At 43.8% G+C, this 20,305-nt stretch overlaps 1 protein-coding gene across 1 annotated transcript in view; it reads right to left on the reverse strand.

The window, feature by feature from the left end:
• WDR86 (WD repeat domain 86) overlaps nucleotides 1–18,355 on the reverse strand; it is a 30,294-nt gene extending 11,939 nt beyond the window's left edge. The window contains exons 1-4 of the mRNA XM_026678905.2: nucleotides 18,134–18,355; nucleotides 15,696–15,837; nucleotides 8,321–8,759; nucleotides 2,579–2,714 (exon numbers count right to left, since the gene is read on the reverse strand). Of these exons, the coding sequence (XP_026534690.2) occupies nucleotides 2,579–2,714; nucleotides 8,321–8,759; nucleotides 15,696–15,837; nucleotides 18,134–18,329 (913 nt within the window). The 5' untranslated portion in view covers nucleotides 18,330–18,355. The remainder of the gene's footprint in view (nucleotides 1–2,578; nucleotides 2,715–8,320; nucleotides 8,760–15,695; nucleotides 15,838–18,133) is intronic.
• Between the last annotated feature and the right edge of the window lie 1,950 nt (nucleotides 18,356–20,305).

Here is a 20,305-nt window from a genome sequence, read left to right on the forward strand (position 1 = left end):
CTGCTGGGATGATTTTGTACCATCTGGAAACATTTATTTTTTTTAAACGAACAAGACTTGGTCTGCTGTTCAAGAAGGAGAGAGAGTGACTGCATCCTGCCTTCTTCTGAAAATTTATCCAGGGACTACCAGAAACTACTTTCATTTCTAAATTGCTTTCCAGGAAGGGATGGGATGTAGTTAACCAAGCACTGAGATAATGGTAGGTCTTTAAGAAAGTCAGAACAGAGGGTGGACTTTCAATATGGTTAAAATATAGGATCAGGGTGGAGAAATCCAGGTTCAATCCCACAAACTATTATAGAAACTCTATAATGACTTTAGGCAGGATCCTCTCTCAAGCCCACGAGCCTGTGGAATGTAGTAGAGCAGATATTGGACAACGAATGGGAGATCTGAATTATGCTTCCTCTTGTAGAAAGCTAGGAAGATAACTTTGGAGAAGCGACACAACAGAAGCACGCTTTAAGGCCAGTAGAGAAAATCTGAAGAAGGTAAGACTTGCTTCTCCCAATTCACTAGAACAGTGTCTCTCAACCTTGGCAACTTGAAGAAGTGAGAACCAGCTCCCAGAATTTCCCAGCCAGCACTGTTGGCTGGGGAATTCTGAGAGCTGAATTCTGCACATCTTCATATTGCCACGCTTGAGGAAACACTGCAATAGAGCATTAGAAGGAAGGCAAGAAAAGCTCAGTCAGCTTTTTCAAGATTTGCCTACCATCACCTACATCCATAAAGTGTACTTTTAGCTAGACTTTTGAAGTCTGTTTCCTGTTCTGGTCTACCTTAACAGATAACAGATAATCAGAGTTGAAAGGGACCTTGTAGGTCATCTAGTCCAACCCCCTGCCCAAGCAGGAGACCCTACACCATTAAAAGCTGACAACCTCTTTAGCCAAGTAAATTCTTTGGGTGTAATGAAGATAAGCCTGGCCCTGGAAATAGGTGAACAAACCATGAGGGTAGGAGAAGGTTCAGAAAAGACCACTCAGAATCTCAAGGGAGCAGAAAGAAACTCAAAATAGCTCGGCCTTGAGTTTGCTTGGGATAAGATGTAGTGAAGAGAAACTCTGACGGGATCTCAAGGTTCAGTTATAATGCCTACAAGAATAACAGCAGCAGTAGCATTTAGACTTATATATACCGCTCCATAGTGTTTTACAGCACTCTCTGGGAGGTTTGCAATGTCAGCCTATTGCCCGCAATAATCTAGGTCCTCATTTTACCAACCTCCGAAGGATGGACGGCTGAGTCAACCTTGAGCTGATTAGGATTGAACTCCTGGCAGTGGGCAGAGTTTGCCTGCAATACATTCTAACCACTACACCACCAGGGCTCCTAACAATAAAAGACATTTTTGAACTTCCTGTTACTGACATTTCCTACAGAAGCAGATGGTGAAGATATAAAGATGCCGAACTAGCTTTTAACTTAATTAATTAATTAAGTGTGTGTGTGTGTATGTTTTCTTAAGTTTTCACGGGTATTTATATGTATGGTATTCAGCTTTGTTCGGGTATTTCCCATGTCATTATAGTTGTGCTTTTAAACATTGCTACAACTTTAAAAGCACAACTATAATGACGTGGGGAAATACCTGAACAAAGCTGAATACCATATATATATATATAGCAGTGAACATTCATAATATTCCTTTTCCTCCTCTTTTTCTGTATAATAATCCTGTGAGGTGAGTTGGGATAAGAGAGAGGGATTGGCCCACTCGACTGGCTTTCATGCCTGAGGCGGTGACTAGAATGCACAGTCTCTTGGTGATTGGCTGTCTTGGTGAGTTTACAACTCAGAGCCTAGTGTGAAGCCAGCACCTTAATCTCTACAGCCGTGGTTCTCAACCTGTAGATCGTGAACCCCTGGGAGCCACGATGTCATTGCAGGGAGTCCACAAACGCTTGAAGAAGTGCTGTGGTTTAAATCTTAAGTCTTGGAGATCTGTGGCCACAGAACATATTTAAAGTGGTGGGATTCAAATTTTTTACTACCCGTTCTGTGGGCGTGGTTTGGTGGGTGTGACTTGGTGAGCGTGGCAGGGGAAGGATACTGCAAAATCCCCATTCCCTTCCTACCCCACTAACCTGCTTTCCAGCTCCGTTCTCCTGTGCAGGGCAACCAAAGAAGACCAAGTCGATCAGCTGGGACTAGAGAGGCAGGGAATAGATGGGGGTGGGGCCAGTCAAAGGGGGTATTTGCCAGTTGTCCGAACTACTCAAAATTTCCACTACCGGTTCTCCAGAACTGGTCAGAACCGGTTGAATACCACCTCTGATCTTGGAGAACGTCCATCTCTATAGTTGCTGAGGGTCAATATTGACTAGATGGTCCATAATCAATTTATATCTCAGAGCCAAAGGATAAATGAAGGGTAAATGGTAAAGAAAAGGTTAAGAACCCCAAACTGAGCCTCTAGGTGTGGGGGAGGCTAGGGTAGGGGCCTTCTCTCTCAGCTCAACCTATTTCAAAGGGCTATTGTTGTGGCAAGCACAACAGGAGGGTGTGGCTTTCAAAGCATAAATAGAACACACAAGTAAACAAACATATGATGGCATCAGTTGGAACTTACATATTCCAGCATGGTATTTCAAAGCACTGACAGTGTGTTTATGAGCCTTGTAGGTCCTTATCCTCTCTCCAGTGTCAGCTAACCAACACTTCACTGTTTTGTCCGTGCTACCTGAATACAAGCATCGATTGACAAGCTGGGAGTCAGACAAAAGAAAGAACAGAAAGTTAGCGAAGAAAGAGCACTGGAAGTCACCGTTACCTTTCACCTGGTTTTTTCTTCATACACTGAAGGAGATACAAACAGTGACAGCAACGCTAAAAGTGTAACATAGACCTCTGAAAGTACGTTCTGTATGGAATCAAGACCTTCAAAAGAGCTCTAAAATTAGATAGGAGAGATTTTGATCAATATTCGTGTAAGATGAAGCTGGTCTTTAAAGCTAGTGAAGCAATGCTCCGTAGGACCCATGGATTTATTTGGCCCAAATAATATTTTTGTTAATTGCATTTGATTAAATTTACAGTGTACAGTTCCAGGGTCACGAAGACATCATCTGAAAAATTCTTCAGTCCACAACCCATGTGAGGAATGAATTCTGTAGACAGACCTCACATTCCCTCCCAATTATATCAGCCAAAGATTCCTAAGTATGTGCATAGTCCTTCTTTTCTATCGTAAAACTGAATTTACACTTGGCTAGCTTCAGCAAGCCCTCCGTATTGAGTGCCATCAAAAATGAACAAATTAACAGAGTTGGAAGGGATTTTGTAGGTCATCTAGTCTAACCCCTCTCACCCACCCAAGCAGGAGACCCTACACTATTTCCGACAGATGGCAGTCTAATCTCTTCTTGAAAGCTTCCAGTGATGAAGCTCCCACAATGAGGAAGATTTGTTCAGACATTAACAAAAATTTGGGTTAAAGCAAATTCAATTACTTTTTAGATTTTTCCCACCAGTTATCTGTAGCAGTTTGTGCACATTGCTTGGAATATTTTCAAATGCTCCACTGAATTATTGTCATCATTACTATTGCCTGTTTTTACTCAAAGATGCAAATGGGAAGATACAATGATATGTTATATGATGTTGAAAAGACATCTAGACAGTCCCAGCATCGAACATACATAATATGATGACCCAAAGGGGCGTGGCACAAAGGTAATACAATCAAATAAACAAGAAGTGTCCCTTTGATACCTCCAACTTTGCCCCCAATGTCCAGGTTACCCTCGGCTGGAGAAAAAACTCTCCCAAGAACAGTCTTTAAGTGGAGGAAATTCAATCCGAAAACAAAGTACATACAAACTGTAAATAAAAATCCACACAAACCATGCTGCAGCAATTAACTGGACAGGGCAGGAGAAGGAATTGCAGACGTGAAAGCCCAGCAAAACACACACAGCTGGGAAGACACTAGGAACCCAGATAAGCCTCGACGATACCAGATAATTCATGATTTTCTCCCAACAACTTTGCTATGCGCAGCTTCCCTTTTTAAACATTGTGTTTCCAACTGCAGCTAATGAAGGGAATCAGGGCCCTTTCCTCCCCCATTAGCCATGCAACTCATGTTGCTCCCTTCTCCATTCCTCCCTGTGTGCCCTAGGATGAAGAGGGGGTTGGCCTGGGTCTTCCTCCAAATTTCCTCTCCCTTGCTCTACCTCTTCCCTGCTCTGCCCAGCCTTTGCCCTTCCCCAGTTTCTTCCATAGCCAATGCAGCCACATTCCCACTTCCTGTCAGCTTCTCGGCCTCCCCCTCCGAATCAGATTCCAACAGGGGCATGACATGCGAAGGCTGAGTGACTTTAAAAATATTAGAGAAGAATCGGGCCAATGATCTTCTATTAGCACAGTGTTTCTCAACCTTGACCGTGGACTTCAAGTCCCAGAAACCCCCAGCAAGCATGCTGGCTGCAAAATTCTGGGAGTTGAATTCTATACGTTCAAACTGCAAAACTTAAGAAACATTATATATTAGTGAGTTTGAAAAACACTGGCACATCTGAAATAAGAGGTGAAATAAGCACCCTGGTGGCACAGTAGTTAGAATGCGGTATTGCAGGCAAATTCTGCCCATTGCCAGGAGTTCTGGCTCAAGGTTAACTCAGCCTTCCATCCTTCCAAGGTTGGTAAAATGAGAACCCAGATTGTTGAGGGCAATAAGCTGACTCTGTAAACCACTTAGAGAGGATTGTAAAGCATTATGAAGCGTTATATAAGTTTAAGTGCTAGTGCTAGTGCTAAAACTATCTCCACTTGTTGCACTTCTAATATAAAATATTTCTGAATGGACCAGGAACAGCAATTCAATTCAGACTAAAAAGTTTGAAGCAAACTTATCTACAAATATTTACTTAATAACATTCAAAGATAAAAATATAGGATCCGTTACAAATCCTTAGGACATTGTATATTCCACCATCAAGATCTACATTTTCAATTTATTCTACCAACATTTGTATATTGAAAATCTTCCCTCCTAGGCAATGCTTCTCAACTTCGGTAGCTTTAAGACATGCAGACTTCAATTCCCAGAATTCCACTCATTCAAGAATGCTGATTGAGGAATTCTGGGAGTTGCAGTTTGTACTTCCTAAAACTGCCAAGATTGAAAATCACTGCTCTGCAGAAATCTTGCCTCACCTGGGTAAATACTTGATTAATATTCTTGTTCACAAAGCTTCCATGTGTTGCAAATTCATCACTATATTCTCAAGAATTTCTTGATGGAGTGAATGCTTCTAAAAGTGATCCATTATTTTTTTAAAAAATTAAAAATGTCCATGCAATCTCCCACAACATTCATTTGGCTAATGGAATGGAAAAATATCAGAGCCTCAGGCTCAAGGTATCCTATATCACCAGACACATACCAAGTATATTACAAGAAAACCTATGCGGGTCCTTTACTGTGTTTATGTCAAAATAAAATAAAGTGGTCAATCAAGAAAAACATGCTTTGTTTTTTCTCTTTCATTAGAAAGACAGATGTGCTTTTCATCAACAAAAACAAGGATTGATTTTCTAAGATTTGGAAGGGACAGGAGAAGTGGTAGTCAGAGAAAGAATCTTTTTAACAATAGTTTTTTCCAAATATAGATAGTCCTCGACTTACAACAGTTTATTTAATGACAGTTTGAAGTTACAACAACACTGAGAAAGGTGACATGACTGTTTTTGACACTTATGACTGTTGCAGCATCCCGTGGTCAAAATCCAGACCTTGTCAATTAACTCGTATTTATGACAGTTGCAGGCATCCTGGGGACATATAATCATCTTTTGTGACCTTCTGACAAGCAAAGTCAATGAGGAGCCGATTCACTTAACAATCATGTTGCTAACTTAACAACTGCAGAGATTCATTTAACAACTGTAGCAAGAAAAGTCATAAAATGGGGCAAAACTCAGTTAAGAAATGTCTCATTTAGTAATATGAATTTTGGCTGTAAGTCAAGGGCTACCCTGTTTCCCCCAAAATAAGACCTATCCCGAAAATAAATCCTAGCATGTTTTTACATGTGCTCCTAAAATAAACCCTACCCCCAAAATAAGCCCTACTTAAGGGCCTGCGCAGATGGCCTCCCTCCCATTTCATCTAGTTGCTCGAAGTGCCGAGGCCATGAGGCAAGGCAATGGAGAATGGAGCTGCCCCACATGTCCTGCACTGGCTTACCTCTGAGCGCCCACAGTTGGGCCCTCCACCTCCGGACACATGCCTTGCAGTGGCAGCACCAGCAACCATGTGCAGTAGGAGCCCCCATGGCTGCTGGCCCACTTCTTCTTGCAGCCGCAGTGGACCAGAGGGCTGAGTGGTGTGCTGGTGCTGCAGCCGTGAGGCAAGGCAGGTGTCGGGGCATGGATGGCCTGGCTGTGGGGACCTGGCTGTGAGGTAAGCCCATGTGGGGCGTGTGCTATTAGGGGTGGAAAGATCAGCTTGATAGCACATAATCAATCAATGGTTTTGACTCTAGGTAGCATTATTCTAAGTGAAAAAAGAACCAAAGAATACAAAATTATATAAGCAGAAAAGAAATAGCAAATGTTAAATATATCACTAATCTCCATGCATTGTTTCTGGTACAAACATCCAGGTTTTCAAAACATTTGGAATTCAGCAGTGACGCACCATGCAGCCTCTTGCCCTGCCACAAGCAAGCAGAAGAAATCAGCCTCCCTTACATGAAAACAAAATAAGATGCACACATCCCAAAATAAGCCCTAGTGCATATTTTGGGCCGAAAAGAAAATAAGACCTGAGGAAACACGGGGTGCCTAAATATTCAGCTTTAAGTTTAATAGAGAGACACAATTCCAACTTATAAATGTGAAGATGGCTTAGTTGGTCTCCTCAGCTGTCTTTGAAAAAGATTATATTTGCTCTGTTGGAGCATGACACAGTTCATAGAAAGCAAGAACAATTGGACGGAGAGCAAGTCTTGATAAAAGACCAAAATATTCCTGGAAAAATATTTTGCAGAAACATCAAAGAAACATGGAACACTGCAGATTCTCAGAAAAATTCATTTTTATTTAAGTGTTTATTTATTGAAATTATTTATATAGTAATCTGTCTTCTAACCAAATGCTTCCTTCACACCCACTAGCAGAAAACAATTTTCTGTCTTTAGAGTGATCAATTGCTGTAATAATCACTCTGTCAAGATTCATGGATTCTTTCCCCCAAAACTATCCATAGTTCTATGGGCAGCAATCCAGCCAACTACTTTTCTAGGTTCAGGTAGTCCTCAAATTACAACCATTACTTAGTGACCATTCAAAATTTAAGTGAAAAAAATAACCAATAACCAGTTATCACACTAGTGACTGTTACAGTGCCTCTGTGGTCACATGATCAGAATTTGGGCTCTGGACAACTGGCATGTATTTATGATGGTTGAAGGGTTCTGGGGTTAGCTGATTTCCATTTGCCACTTCCTATCTGGCTTCTGATAAGCAAAGTCAATGAGGGAACCTGAATTTATTTAATGACCATGTGCTTCACTTAATGACCACCTCAGTTAACAATGGAAATTCTGGTCCCAATTGTGATTGTAAGTTGAAAACTACCTGTACCAAAGCATTACCATTTCTTAATTACCTTACATAGATATTAAACACTTCCCTTGGAGTCTATGATTTGGCTTCAGTGAAGATATTATTGTTCAACCAAGAAATAATAAAAATACAAAGAAATAAAAGGACACACTGTCCAATCAGTTGCTCTTACTTTTGCTCCCCAGAAATTCTTCAAGTTTTGCTACTCGTGAGTATCCATCTCCAATACTACTTCCTCACATGTAACACCTTTCTAAAGCATGGTTCTCATAAATCATGGTTTCTTGAATATACCACAATATTTGGGTCCACAGATTACAGTTAGTAACCATAGGTGAGAAACCACAATAGCTGAGCTTTTCTAATGACATGATTCAAACCCCTTCACCTTATGGAGAACAGCAGTCAGTCAGTTTTCTTCTATTCACCATGGGATATGTTGGATTGTGAGATAGAGATAGAGATAGATGATAGATTAGAGATAGATGGATAGGTGGAGAGAGAGAGAGAGAGAGAGAAAAGAAAGAAAGAAAGAGATACAGTAGATAGATAAACAGACATAAATAGATAGATATTAGGGTGATGTTGTTTTGTTAAAAATCCTTTTCCAACTCTGTATGCCCAGCTTTTCTTATGTTCCTTCTTCAAACAAGCTCCCTCTCCTGTATTTATCCCTTCCCAAAAGTATCAGTTGCACAAATGCTGCAACCCCCTTTGGAAAAAAGGCAACCTTTCTTACCTCTAGGCAAATGATGGATCCTTGGTGCTCTTTGAAGACTCTCAACTGTTCCCCTGTCACAATGTTCCAGGTCCGAATGGTGTAATCAGTGCTTCCCGAAAAGAGCTCCCTGTTTGGAGCATCAAGTATAAGGCACAAGACAGCCCCAGTGTGTCCCAGCAGGGTCTGGTGGCAGCGCCCAGTGGACACCCACCAGACCTTGACTGTGCAGTCTGTGCTCCCCGTCACCAGAAAGTCTTGGCTTAGCTCTTCCACCTCTTCTATCTCCTCCTCCATCTCTTCCTCTTCGAGGACATCCTTCGAGGAGTAGAGTGCCAAGGCCAGGACACAGTTGCGATGGCCCCGGAACTCTTGGATCGGTTTTTCCTTATCCACACTCCAGCAACGTGCAGTCCTGTCGTAGGATCCACTGAAGAGGTAATCCTTGGAAACTAGGATCCTGTTGGGAGGAAAAAAAGCCGCTCACCAAACTTCTCAACCCGGCTGAACAAAGTAACATGGAGGAAATAGTTTCCATTGGTGCAGAAATTTCACTTCGAAGGTTAAACTTGTGAAGAAGGCCCAGAAGAAGAGGCTGTCCTTTCTGACAATGCTCAGGAAGATAAATCTATCTCAGCATCTACTTCTGTCCTACTACCGCAGCACCATTGAGATTGTCCTGACATACGGCATTCTTGTATGGTACGGGAGCAGCTCTGTAGCGGACAGAAAAGCTCTACAGAGAATCATTAAAACTGCCCAGAATATCATTGGGCTCCAATTACCAGTCCTGGATGACATCTTTGCATCTCGCTGTTTGAGGAAGTTGCACAACATTCTCAGAGACCCTTCCCATCCTGCTTACAATCTTTGTGAACTGTTTATGAACCTTCTGGCAGAAGATACAGAACAATTAAAACTCGAACCACACATTTTCTGAATAGTTTTTATCCCAGAGCTATAATTGCACTTAACAATGAACTTAAGGAACACCATCAATGAGCTGTTGGACAGTATTACTTGATCTGTTGTGTGGATGCTTATGTATGTTTATGGGGTGGGGAATTTTGGCGGGTGGGGTGTGTGTTTGGGGATTGTCATGTGTGTGTGTATGTTGTGTCTGGTCTCTGGGTGTTATGTGAATTTTGTTGTATGTATACTGTGTATATACATACAATGACAATAAAGAATTCAATTCAATTAAGCTTTTCCACTATAACAGTCCCTCAACTGATGATCAGAATTCCCATTGTTAAGCAAGGCCATTGTTATATGAATTGCACCCAATTTTATGACCCTTTTTGCCACGGTTATTAAGTGAACCACATGGTTGTTAAAAAAATCTGCCTTCCACTATTGACTTTGCTAGTTGGAAGCTTCCTGAGAAGGTTGCAAATGATGATTACATGACCCTGGGATGCCACAATCATCATAAATCAATGCCAAGCACCCAAATTTTGATCATGTGACTGGAGGGATGCTGTGACAGTTGTCAGTGTAAGTCACTTTTTCAGTGTCGTCGGAACTTTAAATGGTTGCTCAACAAACGGTTGTAAGCCAAGGATTCCCTGTAGCATAAATTCTATTTTCCCACTGACAAGAATACCACAAACCAATGGCTGTAGGTTTCCCCTAATTTGTTCAACTTTCTGTAGGATCTGTTTACAGTAGATTCTTACTGATGATTATCCAAATTCAGTATATTTAGGCTTTCAGCTTTAGGCATGTGGTTTTCCCTCTCTAGCTTTGTAATGTGGGATGCAGAAATAATTCCTCCAGAGAAATATAGATTTTTTTTTGTACTTCCAAAATTAATGGAACAAAATATGTGTTATGTCTGGGAGGATGGGCGTAATAACGGAGACGAGACCTCGGATAGTAACTTCAACTCTTTAATAGTGACTTCAGATCAGAGCAATGAGCCTGGCAGCAGCAGCTCCTTTTATAGAGCTGGCTGCTGCCGAAGCGCCCAATGACAACGATTTAAGCTTGCCGCGCTTGGAGTGTCCAATCGCGGCAGCCCGTTAACCAGCCAATCGGATCAGCCCGGAGCGACCAATCACGACTCGCTGTTGACGGACCAATCAGGTTTGCAGGATTACGAGCCTGCTAGTCCGGAACACCCCTCCCCTCTAGGTTCCATCTCAGGGGTGGGGTGATGTATTCTCGCAGGTAGGCGGATCTTCGCACCTGTCTACCTGATTTGCGTTGTTCAAAATGTCTTTGCTCGGTTTCTGGTTCTGATGGACTGCTTACCGAGCTTGTCTGTAGTTGTGACCTGGCTTCTACGCTGGGTATTCTTGGAGGTGATCCGGAGATACCCGCAACGCTTCCTTCACTCCTGTCGTCTGGGTTCTCCGGATTCGCTGACCCTGTTCGGCTGCTGCTACCTGGAGAGACGACCATCTGCCAAGGTTCTTCCTCAGTCGGTGAATATAGTGGGCTTTGCTGTGCTGGTTGTGGGGTTATGTTTTCTGAGCCAGATGTTGGTTCAATTTCAAAACCCTCGGTTTCCCTTCCCCCTCTCGCTTTGAGATCGGGGTTTGTGATGGGGGTTGTGGTCAACCTTGAGCGCAGCTGGTCGATGTGGCGTTTCCACAGTCTCCCATCTGTGGTTTCTAAACGGTAGGAACGGGGGCCTGTAATTTGCGTTATTTTGGCAGGGATCCACAATGGGTCACCTGAAAAGTTCTTTGCAAATACGGGGTCTCCTACCTTAAACGTACGGTGTTTACTGCTGGAACCCAGGGGCTTTTCCGGGGTGTATGCAGGATGTAGGCGGTCTAGGTGCGATCTGAGTTTTCTGCCCATCAGGAGCTCAGCTGGGCTTTTGTTTGTGGTGCTGTTTGGTGTAATATGCTGAAGAAGGAGCATCCTGGTGACTTTGTCGTGGATGTTTCCTTGTTCCATTTTTTGTAAAGTTTTTTTGGTGAACTGAACCATTCGTTCAGCCCTGCCATTGGCCGCTGGGTGAGCAGGTGATGTCAAGGCGTGGCGTATTCCCCGGTCTGCTAGGTATTGTTCAAAGGCCAAGGCGGTAAATTGTGGCCCATTGTCGGAAACCAAGACATCTGGTAGCCCGTGCGTTGCAAACAGTCTGTTCAATTTCTTGATGACTGCCTCTGTAGTGGTAGTCTTCATCTTGTTAACCTCAAGCCAGTTCGAGTAGGCGTCTACTGTTATTAGAAAAGTATGCCCTTTTGTAGGTCCCGCGAAATCGATGTGGATGCGGGACCATGGACCCCTGGGCGTTTCCCATTCAGCTGGTGATGCTTTTGGCGGGGCCGAGCGTGTTTCTTGGCATTTGCTACAGGTGGCAACCCAGGCTTCAATTTGTTTGTCCATACCTGGCCACCAGGCGTAGCTCCTTGCCAGCGCTTTCATTCGTACGATGCCCAGGTGTCCATCATGTAGTAAATTTAGAACTTTCTTTTGTAGTTTCACTGGTATGACCACTTGGTCTCCCCACAACATGCACCCTTTTTGGGAGAACAGTTCTGTTTGTCTGTTTTTGAAAGGTTTAAAGGTGTCGTTGGGTTCGATTTCTGGCCATCCCCTCTCCACCCAGCTGAGAACCCGTGCCAAACATGAGTCTCTTTTTGTTTCCAATGCGATGTCTTGTGCGGTTAGTGGAGGTGAGGGAAGCGTCTCGATTTGCAGTGTTGATAGTGTGGGAGCTGGGTCATCTAGGAACTCTGGCAGTGGAGAACGGCTCAAAGCGTCTGCATGGGGGATGGTTTTCCCTGGTCGGTGTCTCAACTGGTAGTCGTAGGCGGCTAAGAACTCCAACCATCATGTCATCCTTGGAGATAGGATGTGTGGAGTTAGTTTGTCCCCTGCCAAGATGCCAAGTAATGGCTTATGATCTGTGATGATGGAAAAGGATCTTCCATACACGTATTCGTGGAACCTTTTGATCGCAGATACAATAGCGAGGGCTTCTTTATCTAGGTGACTATAGTTTCTCTCTGTTTTAGACAAAGTTCTAGAAAAAAATGCAATAGGCGCCTCTGTACCATTTGGTAGGACGTGGCTCAGGATGGCTCCTACCCCAAAAGGTGAGTCGTCACAAGTCACAGTCAATGGAAGTGTCTCATTATATTGGATGAGTACTGCATCTGAAGTTAAAAGGTCTTTTACTTGTTGGAAAGCCTGCTCCTCCCGACGTCCCCAAAACCAGGAAGCCTTCTTGTCGAGGAGCCTATGCAGGGGTTCAGCAATGGTTGCCTTCTGGGGTAGGAAGATGTTATAAAAGTTAATGAGTCCCAGGAAGGCTTGGAGGTCTGTTTTGTTCTTTGGTCTTGGGGCATTTTTAATAGCAGCCAATTTCTTTTCAGTAGGGTGAATTCCTTGTTGTCAAGAAGGTAACCAAGAAATTCAACCCTCTCAGTGCATAACTGGCACTTTTCCTTCTTAACCTTGAGGCCTGCGTCTTTGTAGAACAGTTCTCAGGCGTTTTTCTAACTGACTTCTTGTAGGGGCGGCTATCAATACGTCATCGAAGTAGGGCACGACCCCTTTTATGCCCTGCAACATCCTTTCCATCAAACTTTGGAAAATGCCAGGTGCTATGCTTACTCCAAACTGGAGTCTGTTACATTTGAACGCACCCCTGTGCGTAACTATGGTTTGGGCTTCTGCGGTTTCTGTTTCTACTGGCAGCTGTTGATAAGCTTGGGCTAGGTCAAGCTTTGCGAATACTTTTCCGCCCCCAAGTGAATGAAGGAGATGTTGGACCACGGGTACTGGATAGGCGCTCTGCTGTAACGCGTGGTTGAGGGTAGCCTTGTAATCCCCACAGATTCTCAAACATCCGTCAGGTTTTATGGGAGTTACAATTGGGGTCTCCCATCGGGCGTGGTCGATGGGTTCTAACACGCCTTGTGCTATTAATTTGTCCAATTGCTCGTCAATTTTTGGTTTGAGAGCAAAGGGAACTCGGCGTGGCTTTAGGCGAATGGGTGCGATATCAGGGCAGAGATTAAACGAGATGGGGGAACCTTTGTACTTGCCTAATTGTTCAGTGAAGACTTCTTGAAAGTCATGGACGAGGGCCGCCTCCCAGTCTTCGTCTACAGTCTGGTTGATGCCTGCCATTTCGATTCCTAATGGCACGAACCACTGAAGACCCAATAAGCTGGGCCGGTCTCTGTCAACGATGGTGAGGGGTAGTATTGCGGTGTGGTCCTTAAAGGAGACCTGGATGTGACTGGAACCAACAACCGGAATTCGATTTCCCTGGTAGTCCTTTAATATAAGTCTCTGGGTGCTGAGATCCTGGCGGCGGATGTCAGGGATCAGCTGCTTGAGTGTTTTCCAGGAGACCATGGATAGGGAAGACCCGGAGTCCACTTCCATGATGCATGGACGATTTTCAATGGTGACCTTTACCCAGATTTTTTTTGCGTCTAATGATGAAGCGTGGCCGATGGTGATGGTCTGATGTGCCTCTTCCCGTCTGGTTACACCAGTAAACATCTGGTTTCTGTTGTACTGGCTCCACTGGTTGTTTGGGCGGTCCCGATTTGTTGGTGGGGTGCCTGCTGCTTGTCGGAAGTTATTTTCTTTTCTCTTGGGGCTGGATCCTCTTTTGTTCCGGCACACTTTAGCAATGTGGCCCCTTTTCTCACAGGAACGACAGATGGCATCTAGGAACCTGCATTCTGATCGTGGGTGGTTCCCCCCACATCTGGCGCATTGGAAATTGGATTTACGACCCCGCTGGTCTCGCTGCTCGCGCTCTGACCTGAGTCTGTTGACTTCTTCCTCCTCGCTATCCGATGAGGAATCTATGTCTTCATGGTGGGCGGATGATGTGTATTTTTCTGATGATATTGCCGTGTCGCTGGTGGGTTGGCGGCTGGCCCCATTCGCTCGGTGCATTCGGGCTGCTGATTTGCGGGTGGCTTCCGCTGCAGTGGCATCTGTTATGGCATCTGCGAGGGTGATGTCTCCCTTTGCCATAATCTTGCTCTGGACAGTGGGGTCTCTTAGGTCAAGGACAATCCGATCTCTCATGGCTTCTTCTAGATTTGTGAAGCCACACAGTCCACCCAAATTTCTTAGGTCAGCTACAAAGTCCCCGATGTTCTCACTTTCGCGTTGGTCCCTCTGGTAAAATTCGTGTCTTCTAATAAGGGTAGGAACTGCTGGAGCGTAATGGGCACGAAGGATGGGAGCAAGGGTATTCCAGTCCATCGTTTTGACTTCAGCTGGTTTGGCAAGTGCCTTTGCCATTCTGAAAACGGCGGATCCGCAATGCGTTAGGAAAACCACACGTTTTTTGCTAGACGTGGCATCCTTCAGATTGTTAGATTCCAGGAACATTTGAAACCTGTCCATATACGAGTCCCAGTCTTCGCTGGCTGGATCAAACGGGGTGGGTGGTATAGCGCTGCTGGCCATTCTGCCGATTCTGTGCGCCTTCAGCCACGTGCTCTGTCAATATTCTGCGAGTGCTCAGTCAGCTCTATCGTCTCCGCATCCCATCCTCGTCGCCAGTGTTATGTCTGGGAGGACGGGCGTAATAACGGAGATGAGACCTCGGATAGTAACTTCAACTCTTTAATAGTGACCAGATCAGAGCAATGAGCCTGGCAGCAGCAGCTCCTTTTATAGAGCTGGCTGCTGCCGAAGCATCCAATGACAACGATTTAAGCTTGCCGCGCTTGGAGTGTCCAATCGCGGCAGCCCGTTAACCAGCCAATCGGATCAGCCCGGAGCGACCAATCACGACTCGCTGTTGACGGACCAATCAGGTTTGCAGGATTACGAGCCTGCTAGTCCGGAACAATATGCCCATCCAAAATTCTCAAAATTACCAACAGTGGTTCTAGGCAGGCAATGTTTACTCATCAGAGGTCTACGGTAAACTGATTTCTGTACAGTCTTTTGTGAATCAGTTAGAGCATTTGATATTTCAAAGCAAATTTCATTAAGATTAAAGTGTGTTGGTAATTACCTGTGCCATCTGCATGTTGCCCTTCCAAAACATGGAAGTAAAGGAAGGAGAAATGGACAATCCGCCCTCAGGCCTTCCTATATACAGGTACTCCTCAAAATTCGTCAGCTGAGGACTACTTGAAAAATGGGGCACAAAATGCGATGCTTCAATCATTTTAGGAGCATTCTGTGCTCAGCAAGAAAGCTTGAAACTGTTTGTTTCATTTTTAGAACTGGCCCACAAAGTGGGAATGTTTCAAATCTAAAACATGCTGAATTAAACATGTTTAATACACCACTTTGGGAGAATGGCCAGAAAACCACTGATGAGGGGTAGAAATTAGGGCAGGTGCTAGCCCTCATTCAGCTGCTACTTCTTCAGATCTTATAGTGTAGAGACTGGAACAGAGAGAGCAAGTCTAGGAAATGTAAAATAATCACCCTTAATTTGTACCTATTCACGATGGATGTGTGTCCACGATAAATAGCGAGGCATCTTCCGGTCATCACATCCCATTTTCTGATAGTGTGATCCGCACTGCAGGTGAAAGCAACTTCGTTTTCTAAGTGGCAAAATGTGATGTAGCTTTCATGGCCTAGAATGAATGAACGAACAGACAGACAGACAGATCAATCCTATTGCTATTTTCAATGGTGGAGAATGTATGTAGGGTTAAACTGTTGGGTTTTGCAACATGCTAATTAACACAACAATGAAACATCTGCAGGAAAACAACCAAGCACTATAAAATGTCTTCACGTTTAAAAACTTATAGACGATTTCCAGTATATCCAGTGTTTCTCAACCATGGCCAGTTTAAGATGGGTGGACTTCAACTCCCAGAATTACTCCCAGCCAGATAATTCTTGGCTAGAGAATTCTGGGAGTTGAAGTCCTCCTCTCTTAAAGTGGCCAAGGTTGAGAAACACTGATTATAGAGTGAAAAATTGGGGTGGGATAATAGATTCCTCCCGCCGCAACCTCACTCCAATTTAAATTCTACTTCATGATTTTAGTCAGAAAAAGCTTCAGATTGTTTGCCGCCATAGCCTAACAAGGGCTCTCTGCCAGCAATGTCTATTTTAAAAGCAGGAGAACCAAAGACTATCACGCTTCTGTACTGAAGATCACCCCAACAGGCAGAATCATGAGATATAGCAGGGAGAAAAGAGCATTAAATGCGAGGGCACGTGAACAAAAGCCTAAAGCAGCCACACTGCACTGCCCAAGTGTTTCTATGATGTCATTGACCTAGCTATATGGCATCCATACTTAGATGTTTATTCCACCTTTATTACTTTATAAATAACTAAAAGGCAGCAAAACATTCACAATACTCCTTCCTCTTCCTCTTTTTACCAAAATAACAACCCTGTGAGGTGGGTTGGGCTGAGAGAAAGCTGGCTTTCATGCCTAAGATAGGACTAGAACTCACAGTCTCCTAGCGATTGGCCTAATATCACCCAGCTGGCTTTCATGCCTAGGGTGGGATTAGAACTCACAGTTGCCTAATCTTTGGCCTAAAGTCACCCAGCTGGCTTTCATGCCTAGGGTGGGATTAGAACTCACAGTTGCCTAATCTTTGGCCTAAAGTCACCCAGTTGGCTTTCATGCTTAAGGTGGGACTAGAACTCACAGTCTCCTAGTGATTGGTCCAAAGTCACCTTGCTTTCATGACTAAAATGAAAAAAATCTTCTGGTTTCTAGGCCAGAATCAATCCCCAAACCAAACTCTCTCTCCATATCCATCTTTTCCATACATCTGTGCAATTTGGAAGAATTTAGGTGCCGGAGGTAGATGGATTTGATTAGAGCTAGTTCTCAAGTTACAACCACAATTGATCCCAAAATTTCCATTGGTTTTGACCCATTTTGTGACCTTTTTTTGCCATAGTTGTCATGTGAATCAGTTCAGTTATTACATAAGTAACACAATTGTTAAGTGAATCTGGCTTCCCCACTGACTTTGCTTGTCAGAAGATCATAAAAGGCGATCACATGACCCCAGTTCAATTGCCAAACACCAGACTTTTAGTCATGTGATGAACGGAGATATCGCAATAGTCGTACCTGTGAAAAATAGCCAAGCCACTTTTTTCAGTGACCTTTGAACAGTCATTAAATGTATGGTTGTAAGTTCAGGACTACCTGTGTAACAACAATGGGTGCACTGTTGGGACACCTGAACAGCCAGGCTGGGGATAGATCGTTTTGGAGAAGATCGTCAAGAGTCAACATCAACTTCCTGGCACATTAGTCAATCAGCTGACTGCAAAGACCCAGCTCCCCTATATTGATTTATATAGCGAAATCTATAATATTGGACAAGATGGGAAGAAAGAGAAGAGGATGACCAGAAAGCAACATGGATGGATTAAATTCCAACAGAAATGGATCCACCATTGGAAGTTCTGAAGAACCAGGTTGGAGATAGCTCACTATGGAGCAGTAGTGGGATTCAATTTTTTTACCTACCAGTTCTGTGGGCATGGCTTGGTGGGTGTGGCAGGGGAAGAATATTGTAAAATCCCCATTCCCTCCCCACCCCACTAATCTGCTTTCCAGATCCATTCTCCTGTGCAGAGCAACCAAAGAAGACCTAGCCAATCAGCCGGGCTCGGGAGGCAGCAAATAGATGGGATGGGGCCAGTCAGAGGTGGGATTTGCTGGGTCTCTGAACTACTCAAAATTTCCACTACCTGTCCTCCATAACTGATCAGGGCTTGTTGAATATCACCTCTGATCTTGGAGAACGTCCATCTTTATGGTTGCTGAGGGTCAATATTGACTAGATGGTCCGTAATCAATTTATATCTCAAAACCAAAGGATAAATTTTGGACCGAAGATCTCTAAAGTCCCTTCCAACTCTGTCATTCTGCAATTGGCCTACCTTGAAAGTGGGTCTGGCACTGGTTGTTGGCAGTGCTCCAGAGTCGTGCTGTCCCATCTTCACTGCCTGTTAATAGCCACTGCCCATCTGGACTCAGGCTGATCCAGTTGATGCCCCCTCGGTGATCAGTGCAAATTTTGAGGGCTGAAGAACTGCTCCCCATTCTGCCACAAGGCAGGAGCTGGGATGGGGACATCCATCAAGTCCAGGTCATCTTAAGAGCAGGAGAAAGCCTTACAAAAACAAATGGTATCAAATCCAATTAAGCCATCTTTTGGGGTAAGGAATCAGCAAAGAGCCTCTGCTTTCTGTTATGAATGCATAAAATTAGTCATACCCCTGTTGGAATCTGACTTCGAGGGGGAGGCCTAGAAGCTGACAGAGAGTGGGAGTGTGGCTCCGTTGGCTGTGGAAGAAACGGGGGAAAGGCAAAGGCCAGATGGGCAAAGCAGGGGAGAGGTAGAGCAAGGGAGAGGGAATTTGGAGGAAGACCCAGGCATACCCCCTCTTCATTCTAGGGCATTGAGGGAAGAACGGAGAAGGGAACAATGTGAGTTGAGTGGCTTATGGGGGAAGAAAGGGTCCTGATTCCCTTCATTAGCTGCAGCTGGGAACACAGTGTTTAAAAAGAGAAGCTGTGCACAGCAAAGTTGTTGGGAGCAAATCGTGAATTATCTGGTATCATCGAGGCTTATCTGGGTTCCTGGCGTCTTCCCAACATCCAATAATGTGTGAGGCACCCTGATCATAAACCAATATCTGAAGTAAGGAAAGGAATGGTAGGATTTTGATTAAAAGTTTATACAGATATTTTTCAAGTTATAATGGTAGTTGAGCCTGGAAATTAAAGTCGTGATAGCCATAAAATGAGTCACCAACTACTACTCCCTTTTTTGCAGCAGTCATTAAACAAACCCACTGTCCCCATTGAGAGTTTTTTTCTGGGAACCGGAAGTAAATGCCAGTTTCCAACAAAATTGTCATAAATCACAGTCATGTGTTGTGAGCTGTTGCAAAAGGCCATAAATGTGGGTCAGTTGCCAAGCAACCAGAATGTGGTCATGTGATTGCACGGGGGGAATGTTGGGACTTTGAAACCCAGAGTGTATGTAGTTTTTGGGTGGGGCCCACTGTAACTTTGAATGGTCATTAAGCAATCGGTCGTAAGTGGAGGAGTATCTGTAGTTTCATCTACCGCTTCTTTGCCATTTGAACAAACATTCGTAATCATTCGTAAATATCTAAAAGCATCTTGCTATTAAGGGTGGAAAGATCAGCTTGATAGCACATAATCAATCAATGGTTTTGACTCTAGGTAGCATTATTCTAAGTGAAAAAAGAACCAAAGAATACAAAATTATATAAGCAGAAAAGAAATAGCAAATGTTAAATATATCACTAATCTCGATGCATTGTTTCTGGTACAAACATCCAGGTTTTCAAAACATTTGGAATTCATTGGTTCAATTTAAAAGAAGAGAGAAGCAAAAAATACAGGAAGTCCTTGATTTGTGACCAAAATTGGGACCAGAACTGCCATCACCAAGCAAGGCAATTGTTGAGTTGCACTCAATTTTATGGTCTTTTGTTGTTGTTGTTGTGGTCATTAAGTGAACCATTTAGAAAGCAAACCTGGCTTCCCCCATTAACCTTGTTTGTCAGAAGTTGGCTGGAAAAGTGGCAATCATGTGACCACCAGGTTGCTGTAAACAGTCATAAACAAATGGCAATTGCCAAATGCCAAAATGTTCATATGTGACCATGACAGTCATAAGTGCAAGAACTAGTTGAAAATACCTCTTTTCAAGTTGTAATTTCAAATGAATGGGACTATATGAATGGTTGTAAGTTGAGGATTACTTGTAATGCTACCAAGTGAATGCATGATATATAGAAATGGAGCTATTCCATATTAGAAATGCTAATAGCAATTGCAGTAGCAATAGACTTATATACCGCTTCATGGTGCTTTACAGGCCTCTCTAAGCAGTTTACAGCGTCAGCCTATTGTCCCCAGTAATCTGAGTCCTCATTTTATCAACCTTGGAAGGATGGAAGGCCTGAGTCAACCTTCAGCCGCTCAGGATCGAACTACTGGCAGTGGGCAGAATTTGCCTGCAATGCTGTATACTAACCACTGCACCACCATAGTGTACAAATCACACAACCACA

Source organism: Notechis scutatus, chromosome Z (assembly GCF_049901735.1).
Source record: "Notechis scutatus isolate UNSWTSFEM ecotype Mainland chromosome Z, rNotScu1.2, whole genome shotgun sequence".
NCBI lineage: Eukaryota > Metazoa > Chordata > Lepidosauria > Squamata > Elapidae > Notechis > Notechis scutatus.